This window comes from Porites lutea, chromosome 8 (genome assembly GCF_958299795.1).
Source record: "Porites lutea chromosome 8, jaPorLute2.1, whole genome shotgun sequence".
In the NCBI taxonomy this organism is placed as follows: domain Eukaryota; kingdom Metazoa; phylum Cnidaria; class Anthozoa; order Scleractinia; family Poritidae; genus Porites; species Porites lutea.
The window spans coordinates 27,849,425-27,866,569 of NC_133208.1; the positions used below are offsets into that span (position 1 = coordinate 27,849,425).

The 17,145-nt window shown below is 39.5% G+C and overlaps 2 protein-coding genes across 7 annotated transcripts in view; both read left to right on the top strand.

Annotated features, from left to right (window-relative positions):
• The window catches only part of LOC140946939 (amine oxidase [flavin-containing] B-like), an 18,284-nt gene extending 14,405 nt beyond the window's left edge, over window positions 1-3,879 (top strand). Inside the window, exons 5-6 of the mRNA XM_073396027.1 lie at window positions 1,011-1,205; window positions 2,883-3,879. Coding sequence (XP_073252128.1) covers window positions 1,011-1,205; window positions 2,883-3,075 — 388 coding nt within the window. The 3' untranslated portion in view covers window positions 3,076-3,879. The remainder of the gene's footprint in view (window positions 1-1,010; window positions 1,206-2,882) is intronic.
• Window positions 3,880-6,741: 2,862 nt separating this feature from the next.
• On the top strand, window positions 6,742-15,365 carry LOC140946480 (uncharacterized). 6 transcript variants are annotated; one of them, XM_073395606.1, is made up of 4 exons: window positions 6,742-6,822; window positions 7,415-7,540; window positions 8,182-8,306; window positions 13,064-15,365. In XM_073395606.1, the coding sequence occupies exons 3-4, from the start codon at window positions 8,214-8,216 to the stop codon at window positions 14,570-14,572; spliced, it is 1,602 nt and encodes a 533-aa protein (XP_073251707.1). In that variant the 5' UTR covers window positions 6,742-6,822; window positions 7,415-7,540; window positions 8,182-8,213; the 3' UTR covers window positions 14,573-15,365. The 6 variants fall into 6 exon arrangements, with proteins under 6 accessions (XP_073251707.1, XP_073251710.1, XP_073251705.1 ...); XM_073395609.1 differs by having other exon boundaries at window positions 6,750-7,010; window positions 7,415-7,791; XM_073395604.1 differs by having other exon boundaries at window positions 6,750-7,010.
• The last annotated feature ends 1,780 nt before the right edge of the window (window positions 15,366-17,145 follow it).

The window sequence follows — 17,145 nt, forward strand, 5'->3', positions numbered from 1 at the left end:
AGCCGGAGCGGAATATTTTTCAGTTTCATTGGCCTGATACTGGCTGGGTAAGGAGAAACTTTTATCAAGGTGCAGGGCTCATCTCAGAGTTTTCATGATACTTACTCTTGCATTAAAACTGACTGGAGGTATATGGGTGGTTTTCACGTTATGTCATCGCCGCCATGCTGGTGGACGGTAAACAAAAGATCGCTCATTAGCTCGTTTTGTTTGTCCACCATCATTTGTTCATTTCACCATTGTTATTTGTGTCTCCCGAGATTGCATGAAAACCACCTATTTGCCATTTAGCTGATGTTTTGAGACTCGCCAGGTCAACTTTGTGTCCAATTGGAGGGTTCCCGATAGGTTTTGTGGGATCCAGCGGGATTTGCCTTATTTGAGGTTCTGGCTTGAAATTAGCTGACTTTTCTTTCGAAAGGTAATAAATGTCGCGAAAAAAGTAAAAAATAATTTTAAAAATGCGAAAAAAATGAAAAGTTGCCGAAAAGTTGCTGAGCAACTTGTGGCTAAGCCTATTGCCAAGCTCTTCCTAGCTGATAAAGCACTATCATTTAAATGAAGATATGATCGTTGCGGCTGCCATAGTAATTTAAGCAATTGCAAATTAAGCTCCCCCCTCCCCTCCACCAAAAAACAACAACAACAACAATAACGGATTTTCAACGAGATTCAAGCATATGAACTCTAGATCTGTGTTACCACTGAACTACTCCACCAACTGAGAAAGAAGACCCATACAATTGCAGCAGGCCAATTTGCGACCTCGTCGATCCCCAAGGCTTTCCGTCCCTCAATTTTCTAAGGGAAAAGTCATGCGGACGAAGTTGGCCAGTTTGTTGAGTTCTTCTTAATCCGTGAAAGGAATAAAACACAAACATCAAGATTATGTGAACCGGGCAAATGAAGACATGACCGTGGTTCACGTCATATTCATTCTAAAGTTAGCACTATCTGTTACTAATGCCGCAAATTTCTAATTGCCAAGTTTCTCTTTCTTTGCATTTTAGCCGAGGACCTCAAGGTGAAGGAATCATTCAACTAAGCTACAATTATTTCGACTGCGCAGTGAAATGGGGCCAGCTTTCCAAATTACCTAGAGCCACGTTCCTATCGGAATTGAATAAAGCTGTGCAGGCGGTGTTTCCAGGAATGGTTGTTCCGAAACCGCTTGACGTCAAATTCAAGTACTGGGAAGCGTGCTGGCAAGTATTAAATTAAATCGATTGTGAAAACATCTAGATTCACAGCAACAAGCCCGTAAAAAACTATGGGTCAAACAGACTGGAATCAAAGAATGATTCCCTGCTAGAAATCTCTCACAGTAAGAGAAAAAGGAGCCTGAGGAAAAGGCCTCTGCCAACTCCCGACGCGTGGCCTGCGTAGCTGGCGAAATTAGGGAACTTTAGCAACGACGACGGCGACGGCAACCAGGGCCCAGTTGCTCGAAGTATGGTTAGCGTTAACCAGCGTTTAATACCTTGACAACGTATTGGTTTTGATACTGCTTAACCAATGGTTAAAGCTAACCATGCTTTGAGCAACTCAACCCAGGACGTCAAAAAAGCAATAGGTTTATTATGCAAAACAACAACTTTGCACGTGCATTACCCTTTTTTTGTACATTTCTTCACCGTCCTTGCACGATTACGACGTGAAAATGCCTAATTGCAGATTTTATGGAGGACGTAAACCAGCGACGACGAATCTCTTTTTCTCTCTCTAAACTTGAGTGCGGTCCTCAAGAAATCAACTGCAGGGAAATTTGCCTACACTTGCCATTTTCAGCAAATTGGAATAAACGCGACAAAGATTGAAAATAAGGGAATTAATTTTAAAACTGACGTTTTCGCTGCTGTTGCCGTCGTCGATGCTAAAGCTCGCTATTGTTTTTGCGCGTGCGAGAGTTTTGGCCATTGTCGCGGAATTTGCTGCGAGAAGCAACCTCCCCATTCTCCGTACGGCTTTGCAGTTCCTCTGCCAAAAACTTTGCTCATGCTAAAGAACACTCTTGCCGGGTACCCAGGCCACCGCGCGTTCTCTTATGTAGCCACCGACTACATCTGTGCTCAAAACTTACAACTTTTCAAAACCAGTTTCGTTCAATATGGAATGCGCGTGCCCTTAGACCGCACGCGATACATCAAGACTCACTTCGCCTGCATTAATTCTTGAAAGAAAAGGAGTTTAAAAATGGGATGAATCAGTCTCTCACGCTGTGACACGTCCTAAAGAAATTTGTAGCCTTAAGACTCCAGCCAGGTTCCCAGAACTTTTTCCTTAGAAGGTGGCCCCTCCCATTTTCTAAGAAAAAAAACCCGAGGGATACTCCTCCTAATTCTTCGTGGGGGCATGCCGCCCTGTTCTCCAAATCCTGTACCTATTTCAGAAAATGAGACGAGAAAATGTCATTTTTCGTACCCGTTTTCAGACCTGGCCTCTACGAAATCACGTCATCATTACTTAGATTAGAGAGCAACATAAAAGATTTCTTAAAATCCATTTCGAATTCGTATATTTCTCTTTCTTTCTTACTTATTTGGAATTGAAACTATAAATACGATCATACACTTCCGTAGTTCCCTCGAAAACCATACCCGATTCCAGAGCGAAATGGGCGAAGTCTATACCCGTGTTCAGACAAAAACGGCGCAAAGAAACATAACCTTTAGGGTGGCAAATACCTACATGGGTTGTATGAGGGCGTACCGCTCCCCGGCTAAAAATTCTCGAATTCTCTAGTGATTTTACATGTTGTTCTGCTGTATTCATTTAAAACCTGTGCACTGCATACCGTATGATTCTGTAAGGGGCGGGTGTTAAGGGGTAGGGGCGCTTGTCTAAAGAGTGGCGCTGATTCGAGCATTTACGTAATGTTTTAGGCATTACACAAAGGCAGGATCTAACGTCAGCCGTCAAGATACAGAGGAATGGGCCAAGCGCCCTTTTCCAGGAGAGGAGATATACATCGTCGGTGAAGCGTTTGCGGTAAGCGTGGGATGGAATGAAGGAGCCCTCCAAACAGCATACAAAGCACTAAAGGAAGGATGGGGAATAGAAGAGCCAGAACCTTAACTGAAAGATTTATCATAGAGCATAGGGCTGGATTCAGAATACTTTTTAGATGAAGGATCAAAACTTTGCTTACTGTTTAATAGTCTGAAATGTCATAAGTCTCCAGGTGGAGACGTATGACGATTCAAACTAACTGTTTTTAAACAGTGAGAAGATTAAAATCTTTTCACAGCTAATCATTTCTTGTAGTTATTTACCTTATTTTCTAGAAATTTTTAACTAAGCAGTTCTTCATATGCAATCCTTCAATTTAACATTCTTAGCAGTTTTTCATTAAATTTTGTATATGTTAAGAGGTAGTTTCCCTTTGTTTTGTTTTTCAGTTTTGCTATTTCCAAGATTTTGCCAGCTTCGTGATAAATAGTTTATAGACTTTTATAGACTTAGAGACTTAGAGATTCAATGTATTTCCCCACATGGTTAGTTCCCGAGTTTTTGTCTAGTATTATCCATTTGAAGTGTTTTTTAAGGTTAGTTTTGGTTCTTTGAAGTAGGCTTGTTTGGGGAGTACAGCTGACCTTGAGTTTTACCCACAACCGCGCGCGCGTTCGTGTTTTGTATGTTTTGTCCTTCTGGGAATTGACAACCAAAAAGCATTAAAAAACACTTTCCATGCCACTACATTTAAAGCTGAAGAAAATTCAAAGACGTTTCACTGTTAGCATTTAACTGGTTCTTTGGTACTTGTCGGTTGCTGCTGTGTAGGCTTATCTAACTATAGCAACCCTGTTGCGATATAGGCGATAAGGTATTCAATAGAAACTCTTCCGGTCAGCTAACTCAAAATAAGTCTACAATTAATTTGATTATTTTATTCGCTGTGTAAGCTAGTAGAGTTGTAGAGTTGTTGTCAGTAGCTGTTGAAAATTAAACTGCTATCTTAAAGAGAAAGAACAGAATCTTGGTCCTCTCGTTAAAAAGCCTAGCGAGCTTCACAAGCCCTCAATCCTGGTCTGATGATTGAATTTAGGGTGGCGGGGGTACAATTTCTACTGAACCCGGAACCGCCCCAGCCGAAAAGAAAACTTTAAACATGGGAAAAGCCTTCAGAAGGAATCAAACCTTTGTCATCCAAATTGCCACAAGCATTGCCCTACCACCATTTGGCTGTGAAGCCCTTGATGGTTACATACAACTTGGGGCTAGGATCCGTGTTACCCAGGTACTGGGTACGAGCGACACTCAGTTGCTCATCCGGGGGTGTTCCCTATAATGGTCTATACGGGGAGGTTCCGCCCCAAGGGGGTGCCCTAGTGAGGCCTCAGGTATATAAAAGGGTAGGGATTTCACTAGCTGAAGTATATTAACTGTACGTAAAGCTGTCTCTCGGTCTGTAAAAACACCCACAAGGGCTGACAGAGGAATTTATGGCTGTGATAAAGTCGAGAAACTTTCCTAGTCTTGTGATTTCATCATATTTCAAAGCGGTGAGTGCATTTACAGCAACTAAAAAGGGTGCAACGTTCTAAATCAGGTATTTGAAAGGGGTACCATTCCCCAATGGAAGGTATAGGAAAAGGGTACCTTTTCTGTCTAAAATGGTATATAAAGTGGTAAGGGTTGACCACGGGGTGGAGCCTCGCTGTATAAAACTCTGTTGAATACCCACCCCCCCCCCCCCTCACTTCAAGAAGGGAAACACGCGAGCTCCTCGCATGTGCTCACGCGCCCTCGAGATTTCTCCCCTCGCCCTGAAAAAAACGGCGCCTTGTACTCTAGCCTGCGAGCAAGCTCTCAGGCTAGTTGTTCCCCAAATCCCTCTCGCGCTGCCATGTGGTTTCCTCTATTTACGTAGTCCTGAGGGAGTGGGGACGTCCGTACACAGGCTACTATTTACGTCGCTAGATTCACTTTCTTAAACTGAATTTTTTCCTTGGTCTTACCAATTTGTCCCACCATTACAGATTTTTGTGAGAGTGAAGTTCAAGTCTGTAGCTGTTTGCAGATTCTTCCTGTGTCAATTCTGTGCGTTTATTACTATTTCTATAAAAAACGTCCTTTTCTTTGTCCCCTTCGCAAGAAAGAAACTACCTTAAACCGTATTAAGACTATTAAATGTGAATTCCGTCACCCAACGTCATTAAGTCGTTCTTATCTGCCACATTGTGCTCTCCTTGAATCTTAGTTAAACCAGTTATGTAAGCTTATGTCGAGCTCTACTGTCTCGCCCACCTCAACAATCTAACGTAAACATGTTAGGTTTAACAGATAGGGGTTGTCCACAAGGATCGGCCCTTGGCCCATTGTTATGGAACATCTTTCAAAACGATCTGACATACGTAATAACTTCGCATCTCTCTATATACGCGGATGACCATCAAATGTTTGAAACAGCGGGGAACCTGAAAATGGCTGACACCAATCTTATGAGGAATGCCAATAGGGCCTCCGAATGGTACGCTAGCAATCTGCTACAAGGAAACCTGAGCAAATATCAAACTATGACTTTAAAGCATAACAAGACAGAAAGTAACACTCCATTACACTTTCAAGGAAACACCATCGAATCTTCTGACTGTCTTAAGTTGCTAGGGGTCACCATAGATGAACAGTTGAATTTTAACACTCACATCAATGAAATATGTAAGAAGGCGAGTCAAAGAGTAGGTGTAATGTTAAGGCTTAAAAAACTTGTCCCTACCAATGCTAAATTAACTCTGTATAAATCAGCCATATTGCCTTACTTAACCTATTGCCACCTGACTTGGCATTTCTGTAGTGCTACCGACAAAAGAAAGCTTGAACGGGTCCAAGAAAGAGCACTACGCGCAGTTTTCCTAGATAAGCAATCAAGCTACCAAGCATTGCTGGACAAAAGTGACCTAACGACTCTTCAGAACAGAAGACTGCAAGATATTGCTATCCTTATGTATAAGGTGAAACACAAACTATGCCCCATCAAAATATCCGAGCTATTTCACGCGCATTGCTCACCCTACAACTTGAGGACGGCAGAGTTCGCCATTCCCAGATTTAGGACCAATAAATATGGTAAACACTCGCTCACCTACCTGGGACCAAAGTTGTGGAATAAGCTGCCAAGCGAAATCAGAACTCTCCCATCATTATTTAGTTTCAAAAATTGTATTCGTAAATTTGATCTAGGTGTAATGATAGACGACGACAATGGCATCCTTTGTAATTCTTAATCTTTATAAATCAATTATTTCATTAGTTGATAGTTAGTAGGTTTTTTAACTATATTATATTGTTAGGTAACTATAATTGCATCCTTTGTAATTCTTAATCCTTTGTAATTCTTAATCTTTTGAAATCAATTGTTTCATTAGTAGATAGTTAGTAGGATTTTAACTATATTATATTGTTAGGTGTCCCCAATTAGCAGAGGGGTTCTTAACCCCATCGGCTAGACATTCCAAGACACATTAATAAATTTTATGTATGTATGTACGTTTAATCGATGCTGGTTCTGCCAGCCTGTCCATAGATTTCCTTTCTCTTTTTTGAGTTAATTTAGTGATATAGTAATTTTTGTTTAAGTAAAAAAACTCGTTATTTTTCTTCTTACTCCAACTGAAAAAGTTTAGAAGGTTTGCAGAAAGAAATGTGAACGGGCCAACAGTGGGAGGGATCGGGCCGAATTTTCCAGCGGCACTTTCAATTTTGTCTAGGTACTTCATGTAGGTACGTTTTGTTTTGTGAGTGATTCGGTGAGGAAAGCAGATGACGAGTCGATGGAAGTCGACGATGACCGAAGATCAGTTTTAAAAGGAGTTTAAAAAAAAGGCACAGGACGGTTTCTGGAAGATAAGGATAACGGAATTTTCGTGTAAATGTACAACTGGTATTGATGGTACAGCTGATTGACAGTAAGCTCCCTTTATTTTGAGCATATTTGCTGCACATGAACAGAAGCTTACTTACAGGTAAATTACTGAAATTACTACATGTACATGCATGTTCAAGATCAAAAGGTTATTTTGAATTATTTTTATTTGATCTGGTTTTGTCTCTAGCTAGCGTAAATGATAAATGTAGGAATAATCTGACTTGAACAAGGCTATAATTATTAACCTAATCGTCTTCTGATTCTGAATAATTCTTCTGATGCAAGCTTTTTAGTCGATTACACCCTTTTTAACCATTAAGACTGGTGTGATAATAGGAATGAATTTTGTTATAACTGATTAAGAAACTAACTTTTAAGTAAACAACATCCGGTTTAAGTGTAGAACAGCTGTCTTGTGTCTGTTAGTCAGTTATTGTCTATACAAGTACCTAGAAGGTTGCTGATATTATGTCCACATGAGAAACTGAACCTGAAGAAAGGTAAATTACAGCATAAACTCACCATCTGCTCTCTCGTCCCAAAATGCAGATATAATCCTTGAATTACCCAACAGCTGACTTTACAACACTGTAGCTGTTTGAATGACTCAAGTGATCATCCTTGCTACTGTCTACTTGATAGGGGTGTCACCATTGGAGAGGCCCTTTTAGTGTGGTATGTATATCCATCCCTCGTCTGAATTTCAAATATGGCCGTTTTGCGTTTTGAGGAGGAGGCCATGTCCCTCTAGGTATTTATCCATCTTTACGTTGTTTGTTTCCATTTCATCTACACTTTATGTTGCTGTTTCCAGGTCATGTTGCTTGATGGTATTTTTTCCTAACAGAGCCTCATTGGACTCCTGACCTAACAGGGGAGTAGTGGCACTGACAACCCCATGTACACTGTACCTCATGCTTAGTCAGGTGAAAAGAGCATGTTGAGCTCTCTTCTGGCTCAAATAGCCTGAACTTCGTGGTACCTAAAGTACCTAACTTCCTAAAGTCCCCTTTCCTGGGTTTTTGAGTCATTCATCCCATGACATTGGCCAGTTCTGTTTTCCTCGGATGAAGCCTTGCAAATCGACGGACTATTAACCTCTTGATTTCAACTTTTTCTATCATTAAAAATATATTTATTATGAAAAATCTGACTGATTTCAGTAAAACAGTGGAAATTGGTGTGGATCCATGCCTGTATTTGGTGGTGTTTATTCTCTTCTGGCTCAAATAACCTGAACTTTGCAGTACCTATCTTGCCTGTCTATCAACCTGACATTACAATAGTTGTTGAATGCCTTTTCTATTTTATTTCAGATTTAGCATTTAAAAATGCATTGAATAAAATCATGGTCAATGAGAAACAAACAAACAGTATGGAGAATGGTTCTTGTCAGACTTCACACGACCAGGCTTGCCATTTGGGTGCGGACACTTTTCAAGTGAGTAACCTTTGCTACATTCTGCAGAGTCGCTTCAACGGCTAGTAATGAGTAGCCTGCTCCCCAACTGATGGTATTAAAAAATACATTGTAAAAGTAACCAAGAACTTCATCCCATACTGTTCTAGATATGTGAGTGTTTCTTTTAACACCCTAGTATTAAAATAATTTTTTTATATATGGGTGAAGGAGATGTTGATTTCAAGTTGGTTATCATTTTCTCTTTTCCAGTTTTCACTAAATATTGTAAAAACCAGTGGATAAGCTGCGCTCGTAGGTAATCCATACTCCAAGTTTAGAAGTTTGAATGATGGCAGAGTTAGAAAAAAGTTTAAGTTATTGAGTGAATGTAAGCTATCTCTGTGTATCAATGATTCGGCTCTGTAATAATAATAATAATATCATGGGTGACGAATTACTCCTTAATTTTGACGCGAAATTTCAGCGTTAATTTGTAATTTCACATGTGAAATTACAAAATTGCCATGGCAACCCTTCCATATGTCTCAGTGTCAAGATGGCGACAAAGTTTTAAAATGCCGTGAATGAAGATGTCAGGGCATAAAAGGACGCTTTAGAAAACCTGAACACACAAGAGAACATCAAGGGGGATTCTAACAGGTATTTTGCCGAAAAAGTCTGAAAAATTCTGAACTTTATAAGCCAAATTTAAGGTTTACACGTTTGAGAGAGTGAAGTTCTTGATCGATACGATCCAGGATAAACATGTCAAAAATCCAAGATTGCTAATGTAATTTGTCACCCATGATATTAATAGGTAATCAAATGGTATACTCATGAAATTAGGGAATAATTTCACTTGCATTTTGTCCAAATCTTAATAATTTCCCTCGCCTGAAGGCTCGGGAAATTATTAGGATTTGGACAAAACACGCGTGAAATTATTCTCTAATTTCACTCCTCACCATTTGATTACACATACTACTACTACTACTACTACTAATAATAATAATAATAAAGGTCTCTATTAAACACTCTAAACAACAGACGTGTTTAGTTACAATGATACAAATTTAGTATTACAGATAATTAATTAACTAACTAGGTAACTAACTAACTTTATACTAGAGAAAAAACGTCTATTTACAAATTAAAGTTCTCTTGAAATGCTCAGTTCCGACAGGCGGAAGAATATAGTTATGACGCCTCTTACGTAACGTAACCATAGTTCGCTCCAGTGGCAGAAGGTTATCCAAAGCTGTTGTTGAATTGCTGTTGGTGATCTTGTCCCATAAATTCTCATCTTTCAGGGCAATAATATTTTCAGTTAAAAAAAAAGTTCTATCTTAGGCATGGATCTAGGATAAATACTGACCGATTTGCTAAATGAGGGCCAAAGGTGCAAGCTTTTAGGGGACCTGCTGGCGGCATTCTCTTCCACGAGGTGGTTTTAACTTCCTAAAGTCCCCTTTCCTGGGTTTTTGAGTCATTCAGACATGACATTGGCCAGTTCTGTTCTCCTCAGATGAAGCCTTGCAAATCGGTGGACTATTTAACCTCTTGATTTCAACTTGGAAAGTTTTTTCTATTAAAAAATATATTTATTATGAAAAATCTGACTGATTTCCATAAAATGGTGGAATCGGTGCGGATCCATGCCTGTATTTGGTGGTGTTTTTATTCAAGATTACACTCAGAAGGAAAGCTGTTTGTTGAGACCTTTTGGTAATCCATACTTTCCCCTAAAGTGGGAATTCATTGGAACTTCCTGTATTGGCAGTAACAGAGTGAAGCAGTGTCCAAAATAGGCCATTTCCGAGTTCCTCCGGGCCTCTGTATCAAAATGAGGTTAAGTGCTCAGCCTTTGATATGAAAATGAATTTCCATTCTCATGCAAATAAAACTCATTTTCACAAAAAGGTTGAGCACTTGGCCTCATTTTGAAAGTGAGAGTTTTAGGAACTCAGAAATGGCCTATTGAAAAGCTGTTTATCATACGGTTGATACGGGTTGAAGGTGAAGTGAATGCTACGTCTTAAAAACAAACTTTGTTTTAACAGATAGGCTTTATATTCTTCAAATCAAAATCAAGTTAAAACAAGTGAAAGAACTGATTTTAATAATAAGAACAGTTAGTTGGGAATTTTCTACTTTTGCTTTTCCACAAACCACCATTTTTGAATCTTGGGGCATCATTTGACTGCTGCCACCGATACATTGTACAAATTAATGTTGCTTCTTGACAATACTGGGCACAACTGATGTATTACCAATTCAAAATATCAGCATGCAGAAAATCGAGGGCAGGGCGGTTCTGGCAGCATGCAGAAAAAATTGAAGAGCAACGACATTGATGGGTCCAGTGGGGGGGGGGGGGGGGGTGAGGGTTACTGACCCCCTAGGCCCCTCCCATCAATAGGCCTATCAGATCATACTTACTTTTTACTACTTAACAAAGTGCTTTGACTTTTGCACTTAATTTTCCATCACAAGGTGGTTAGCAGTGAATTACCTCTTACTTTAAAAAAAAAAAATTAAGGATGGACAGATCTTTCCATGGGCACCTCATTTTAGAAACTATGACCAATCCTGCCAGAGTTACACACAAAATCCCTTCAAACAGTTTTGAGAAAATACACTGCCATTTTCTCGGTTCACGTTGCTACTCTTACTATGTTAAATTTACCCCTTTCCAGGAAAGTTAGCCAGCTACAATTCCATAGGAAAGAAAGACAATTAAGTGTGCAAGAAAACTAGACACAAAAAGAAAGGCAAAGGAAAGAAAGAGAGCAAGAACAAAATTTACTAATAGATTTGCGAAAGAAAAAAGAACTCAAATTTCGGCTTATGCATGTGCACCAACAACAAAATTGGAGTGTAATAGGCCACTTGCCAAAGAGGTCACTTGACCAATGCTTCCTTTAAACAATGAGTTGGAATCCTGCTGATGCCAAAAATTGATGGAGCACATAGAAATTATCTTACACCCGAAATTTGAGAGAAAACGCATTTAAGGGAGATATTTTATGGCACTCTTATTTTTCAACAAAGTAGTATGATTTGTACTGGCCACCATGTTGGAGGGCATACTCTTGCCTTCCAACATGGTGGTCAAAACTACTTTTTGCTTCTATCTTGTTAAACGTTTGATAGTTACCCTCATATGTGCTGAAAATGTTTCCACATCATCTTTTCAACAATTTCCTTGAAGTTTAAGTGCAAAGTTTCTGTTCAGAAATAGGTAATCCATAGTTTTAAAAATCACAGTTTGGTCACGTGACCAGCTACGAACTTACTCATTGTAAGAAAATGGTGCGGGTTTGAAAAACTAAATGACTATTATTATGTTTAAGATATGACCCACTAATGGTTTTTTGAAGGCAAAATCATATAACTTTCTTTTTCATAAGAATGATGTCACATGACCTCTTAGTGCAAATGGCTTATTACATCCATTTACCAGGAAAATATATCTTTAATGGTTTTGCTACTAGCTGGCTGTCGGCCAAGGGTTAAGATAAAACTTGCTTAGCATTTCATCTCTTAACCATAAAATACGTCAGCTAATCACAGGCTTTCAATCAAAGTTGCTTCTAACGAAGTTAACTATAAAACATATGAAGGGCATGTAACGGCAGAAATTATTAAATAGGTAAACATTTCATAGCTGAGATAGCCTAACAGGCGTTATTTTTTCTCGTGTTCTCTGTTCTCCACTCAGAAGCTGACCGCTTCTCACTTAGGGCTAAGGACTCTTTAACTTTAAAGAAGAAATATGCCAGAACTAATGTCTTGAAGTATAGTTTTTTCCATAGAATTACTGACCAGTGGAATCAACTACCGTTAGACATCCGTGTTTCTGATAATGTAAATATTTTTAAGTCTAGAGTTAGGAAATTTTTCAGTGATTTTTAAGTAGCTTTTATATTTCTGTATTTTCTGAAACTATTATTTTATTGTGTTTCTATATATTTCTAGGTGATCTGTTTTTATATGGGGTCTTGGACTCCTTTACAGTTTATCCTTTGGTTTTTAATCCATAGATTGTAATAAATAAATAAATAAATAAATAAATAAATAAATAAATAAATAAATAAATAAACTGAGAGCGAAGGCAATCGCAAAGCGAGGGAGGCGCCTAAAACACGTGCGAAGGGGAAAGGCGCCCTTCGCTCGCTTCACGCTTCCCTTCGCTCTCTAAAGAAAAGCCAAAAAATAATGCTGTTATGCAGCCTAAGTTGAGAGAACAAGACAAGACAAGACATTTATTACCATAATATTGCAAGTACAATTTCTTGGCACGCAGTTAGCAATAAAACGCTAGTCGAGGCGTGCCAAACAGTGGACTCCATTACTAAAATTCTGGGATCCATTTCTTGAACATATTATGTATTCATGTCCAATTTCTAGTTCATCGAGTCGATCTTAGCGAAAGAATATGGGACATTTTTGGAATTCGTTTCTTATAAGTTGATGTCAATTTTTTTCACACTGGCTCCGTCTCTCCGGCAGAGAGTTGAAGTTGAAATTGATGTTCAGTCCTTTGGGCTGAACGGTTCCTAGCTGGAAAATCACCGTCATTTCACGTACCTGGACATCAGAAATACTGAACGAAACCTCAGGAATAGTTTTAGCGAACATTTGCAAAGTATACGCAACAACACTCCTGGGTGTCCTGTGGCCTAACATTTCAACTCCACGGGTCACAGTACTTCTGATGTTCAGGTTTGTGGTGTGACTCAATATCATCCTATCAGCTATCAGCTACCTATAAAGTAACTTTTTGTTCCTTGCAGGGAAACGTGGTGATCAAGTCAGAACCAATCGATGAACCAAACATGATCTCTTTGTCGGACATCGTATCTGAAATACTGAGTCAGGAGTATCGGAGGAATAACCAAGATCAAACGCATTTCACTTCGACTTGTTCCCTACCCGATGAAGCCTCCGCTCTCGTTGCCGAAAAACGCCCTGAACAAAGTGAAAGTAATGAGAATGACGCAGCCACTGACGTTTCAAAGACTCTTAGAACCGAACAAAGTGATGTGACTCGTGTGTGCACTTTTGCAAGTTCCCTAACCGATGAAACCTCCGGACTCGCTGCTGAAAAACGCTCTAAACATAGTGAAAGTAATGGGAATAACACAGCCAGTGGCACTTCAAAGACACCCAGCACAGAACAAAGTGATGCGACTCGTCTGTTTAAATGCTCCAAATGTCAAAAAAGTTTCAATAAGAAAGGAAATCTCAAGCGACATTTCAATTCACACTGTAATGAAAAACCAACTTCTAAGTGCAGTCTGTGCGGCAAGTGTTTTGTAAAGGCGTGGCATCTGAAGGTGCATTTTAGAAGACACACCGGCGAGAAGCGTTTCAGGTGTAAAGAATGCAGCAGGTGTTTTGTGCAGCTCTCTACTTTGCAGATGCATGAGAGAGTTGTGCACGGTGGACAAAAGCCTTTCCAGTGTGACCAATGTGACGAGGGCTTTAGGAACTCGCAACATCTCTCAAATCACATAAAAGCAAAGCATTCAGGTGAAAAGCCTTATAAATGCACTTACTGTAGCTTGCAATTCAAACAGCAGTCCAACCTCAAAATACATGTGAGAATACACACAGGCGAGAAACCTTTTGTATGTAAAACATGTGGCAAGAGTTTTACACGAGCATCGGGGCTGACTGATCACAAGAGACACCATACTGGTGAGAAACCGTTCAAATGTTCGTGGTGTGAAAAAAGGTTCGGCCAGTCACAGCACCTCAACAGGCACTTTAAGGACAAACATATGGGAGTAAAACCTTTCAAATGTAACTTTTGTAAAAAGAGCTTCTCCCAGGCTTCGAATCTTCACACGCATAAAAGGATACACTCGGGTGAGAGGCCTTACAGCTGCGATGAATGTGAAAAGAGATTTAAGGATCGTGCATCCCTTCAAGCACATAAACGAACCCACACAGGCGAGAAACCTTATAAGTGCACCCAATGTGACAAGAGTTTCAGGCAAGCGCAACATCTGAGGAGACACGTGAAAGTTAAACATAGTGGAATACGACCGCATAAGTGTTCCCATTGCGGAAAATGCTTTGGGCAGGCGTCGGATCTACAGAAACACCAAATGACACACACTGGAGAAAAGCCCTTTCAGTGCACTGAGTGCAAAGAGTGTTTTGGAAGTGCGTCAAATCTAGACCGGCACCTCAGATGTCATACAGGGGAGAAACCATACCATTGTCCTCATTGTGGCAAAGATTTTAGACAGGCAGGTCATCTTAGCAGGCATGTCAAAAAACATACAGACAAATGATTACTTTTTTGAGGAGAATTGGCCGATCGAATGGTCCTGAGCGTTATTAATTTACGGGAAAAATCCACTAGGAATGAGATAAGGCCCCAAATTTGTCAGGCGAGCATGGATGAAATTTTGTTGTCAGCGACCCTCCTCGATTCTTCGGCATTATTCCAGCTCTATAAAACTCGAGAAAGACGATTCTCTTCCTATGATTTCTTAAGCTCCCACTGCACAATAGACGCCGAGTCGGCGACTCTTCGAAAATTTCCTTAGATAGTAGTTGGTTCTGTTCGTTTTATTCCGAAACTTTTCAACTTCACTCAAGTTCGTCTTATTCTGTTTTTTAGGAAGACAAATGTTAAACCCTTTCGGATAACAGGCAAAAAAACTATTTACTGCTGGTCATTAGGTTTTTTTTAGTATTTTCTTAAAATTAAAGTTTATTATCATTCTAGGTAGATTAATATTCACATATGATATAATCATCTCACCAGTGTCCCTTATTGGCTGTAAAGCAAAATCTTTGACACATTGAGATAAAATTATAATACTATCATAAATAAAATATTATACAAAGATTGATCAGATCAGATACAATTGCCTCCTCTATGGCAACTGAATAATTTTTATAATTTGCAATTTATAAAAAATATTTTGCGTGTACCAAGAAAGGATACATTTATTATTTTATATAGAAAAAAGTTTAAGTGATATTACCTTGGTTTAAAATAATGAATAATTTATATGAAAATCTCCTTAAGATTTAATTTCTTCATTTGTAAAATAAATTTTATTTTGTTGTGAGTATTGTAATCAAGTATTAAATAAAAAGATTATGAATGACAAACCTCAAGTGTATTGTTAACTTATTGCAAAAGAGTAGATAACTTCAAACACACGTTGAACTTTTGAACCGACATCGTTCTTTTAAAACATTTAGCAAAACGAAGAAATCGCGAAGCTTCTTTAATTGTAGCTTTGATCCTTTCTCAGTTTTAGTTTCGTTAAAATAACGAATGTTAGCCTTATTGTATACCCGCAGCGATGAACGCTGGCCTGAAGAGCCTGCGTGACGAGCTCGAGCTGTGTATAAAGGAATGTTTTTTGTGTGAGGCAAATAGCTAGGACTACTGTTTCATGTTATTCAGCTATCCATTTCTCTAAGAGCTGCTTTTAATTCACAGTCCTTCACGGTCTGTGTTTTATACTCATTCCAGTCTGCGGTCCGGGGGGGGGGGGGACTCTGCATATGAAGGCGGTACGGACAGGAGCCGAATAATCGGCTCCTGGTACGGATGCTTGTCAGAAATTTTGAATTAAACCCCTAAAAGAGACCGATCTGGGCGTGGCCCAAGCTTTTTTTGACCCAAAAGAGACCATGTTAAAACACAGACAAATGAAAACAATGGACAAAGACTGTCTTCGCTAGGTATTGATGTTATAGAAAACTTGGATTATAAGAATGGAGTAAATAAAACGAATTAAAAATATACATATCAAATATATGTTTTTATATTTTTTTGCGTGCAACCCTAAACGAAACCTTAACGGCTAAATATAATGGCGTTTTGCCCAGAACACACTAAGTGAGACCAAAATCCGAAATTAGCCTGCGTAGCAAGCGTTTCCGATCGAATTATTGCGCGACCCCCCCCCCCCCCTCCGCAGCCCATATTTCATTCTGACCGTGCAGATTGTAGAGATGATCCTTTATCCTCTCTTTCCGCAATACACTACCCGTTCTCTGTATATAGCTCCCATCTCACTACGCCACTCATGGAAAGTGCCGGCTAGGGCCGAAAATCAGATCTCAGTCGCTCAGTCAGTCAGCCGATCACTGTTAGATTAGACCCAGTCCCCAGACAGTTCGTTTGCGTGAGGAGTTAAGTCAAACATGGCGCAGTTGTTGATCGTTTTGTTTCTTGTTGGGGTCATCGGTGTATCATTAGCTGGAGGAGTTTGTTTCGTGAAGTTATTGCAAAGCTAATTCTCTGTATTGTTAAACTCCACCTGAGCTCTGCAATGGGAGCAAGTTCAAAATACCCGGCCGTTGGACACAAAATGTTTTCTCCGCTTTCAGGTGTCATGCACCGGTTCATCATAGCAGCAAATTCATGGTGTGATTCATCAAGCACTTCAGTAACATATCGTGGTGGAGACCGTTAAAACTGCTAAAAGCTGGTTTCGAGTATTTTAGTTCTATTTGCTGTGTATTCCACTCAAGTTCGTCTTTTATGGAAAACTAGATGTTGTAGTAGTTCATCACGACTTTGACGCTGAGTTCCTGTGACACTTGGAGGACATAGGCTGAGAGACAGGGTATCTGGGCAAATTGTAGAAGGCTTCATGTTTCTAGTATTCACTCTTTTAAGCGCAAATTTTTAGTGTAAGTGGAGGCTTTCATGTTTAGTTTCAAAAAATTCTTATGCAATATGAGCATATTGTTAGTAGCCGGAGGGCAATCGTTGTGAAGGCCGGCATACATCAAAAATGAAAACAACCGTGCTGTGGCAAACCGTGCTTTGTTTTTGTTCACGAATTGTGACTGAATAAATTAAAGCGATGTCTCTATTGTTCAGAAAGTTAAA